At 36.1% G+C, this 1,594-nt stretch overlaps 1 protein-coding gene across 1 annotated transcript in view; it reads right to left on the reverse strand.

The window, feature by feature from the left end:
• Window positions 1-260: 260 nt before the first annotated feature.
• Window positions 261-1,594, reverse strand: part of LOC107713206 (stress-associated endoplasmic reticulum protein 1-like) — a 2,904-nt gene continuing 1,570 nt past the window's right edge. Inside the window, exons 2-3 of the mRNA XM_016518661.1 lie at window positions 1,289-1,364; window positions 261-761 (exon numbers count right to left, since the gene is read on the reverse strand). Of these exons, the coding sequence (XP_016374147.1) occupies window positions 721-761; window positions 1,289-1,364 (117 nt within the window). The 3' untranslated portion in view covers window positions 261-720. The remainder of the gene's footprint in view (window positions 762-1,288; window positions 1,365-1,594) is intronic.

The raw sequence follows: 1,594 nt of genomic DNA on the forward strand, positions 1-1,594 counted from the left end.
CTCTACTGGCCCCCTACTGGTTAACTATAGGAACTACAGAAACCACTAAATTCAATAATTTTAATAAATCATTAAAAAATAAAAAATGATCATAAACGAGAGTTACCACACTATGCTAACAGCCAACAGAGATTTACATTTGTTTTATGTTAAGAGCTCAAATGTATGTTTATTTTAAACCAGTCTATGGGCCCCTTAATAAATCTGCAGACACCCAGTTGGCTTTATTTTTTACCAAGTATTTTAAAGACAAAAAAAGAGACATTTTAAAAGTCTTTTTTATTGTTTTTCATGTTCTCTACACATACAACTGAATATGTGGACCTTCGTTTCCTTGTCAAAGTAGTCAAAGAACACAAATTCAGCTCTAAATGTAGAGGAAAACCCAACCAAAGGTGCATAGTACCGAATAATGTTAACAATGAACATGAACTGATCCAAAACCTACAACATGGAAAATTCAATGCAACATTTCATTTAAACAAACGTGTTTTTTTTCCACAGAAAAAGTTCAAACGGTCATTTGAGTTTATTGCCTTGGATTCAGCAGCAATATTGTAATGTTTCAGAAGATAATGTTCCTCCAGCTTTTGAGTAAGACACAAGAGACTGTGGTGTTGTGGTGGAAGATAAAGATTAAATAAGAAAAGAGGACTGATCAAGCGATCTTCAGGAAAGCCGGGAGAAGAGAACAAACTGATGTACAATGCCGATGACCGCTCACATTCCCATCCGGATGCTCTGAATGATCTGGAATATCGCTGTAGCGAAAGGACAGAAAAATAACATTAGTTCATATAATGCAAAGTTTGTTTTTTGAAGTTGTTCAGTGTCTTTGCATGTTCATCAGAAAAAATGCATGTTGATCAATCATGAAGGTAAAAGAGATTTTATGTCGTCTTCAAATAAATCGCACAATGGTTAGAGCATGCTACCAATGAATGCTCATGCATGAGAAAAACTCTTTTTGAACTCCACATTTAAATAAATTAAAGTGAACACTGATTTCCCCGTATGATTTTTTTCCAATATTGCAACACTAGCTAAAGCATGGCTTACGGATATTCAAGGAATATTTTAAATTTAAACTTTGTCTGTGGATCGGGTTTGAAACCAGGCTGCATTAGAAATGCACTTTGTCCCTTTAAACATGGAGTTATGAAATAAAGTTAACGCTTGCCATGCCGATTCCTTGCTTTGGATGTATTTGATTGAAAAAGTCGTCAGTAAATTCAAAGGATGATCACTTTAATGCATTACACAACATATTTAACTCTCAATAACTCACCTGATCCACATACTACAAAGACGAACAAGGCAAGAAGCCAGGGTCCCACAACTGCCTTCTCTTCTGGAGGGACTCTCTAGTGAAAAATATCAACATTTGCTTATTAACACAGACCTGTATTACTTCAAAAGATAGACAGTATGATCAAATGAACATATTAAAGCTGCTCAGCATGACTTATTGGGGAATTAAACAGCTGCGTGAGTGCGTGTGTGTGTGTGTGAGAGTGTGTGTGAGTGTGAGTGTCTGAGTGTGTGTGAGTGTGTGAGTGTGTGTGTGTGTGTGTGTGAGAGAGTGTGTGTGTGT

This window comes from Sinocyclocheilus rhinocerous, unplaced genomic scaffold (assembly GCF_001515625.1).
Source record: "Sinocyclocheilus rhinocerous isolate Xijiao unplaced genomic scaffold, SAMN03320098_v1.1 scaffold1093, whole genome shotgun sequence".
NCBI lineage: Eukaryota > Metazoa > Chordata > Actinopteri > Cypriniformes > Cyprinidae > Sinocyclocheilus > Sinocyclocheilus rhinocerous.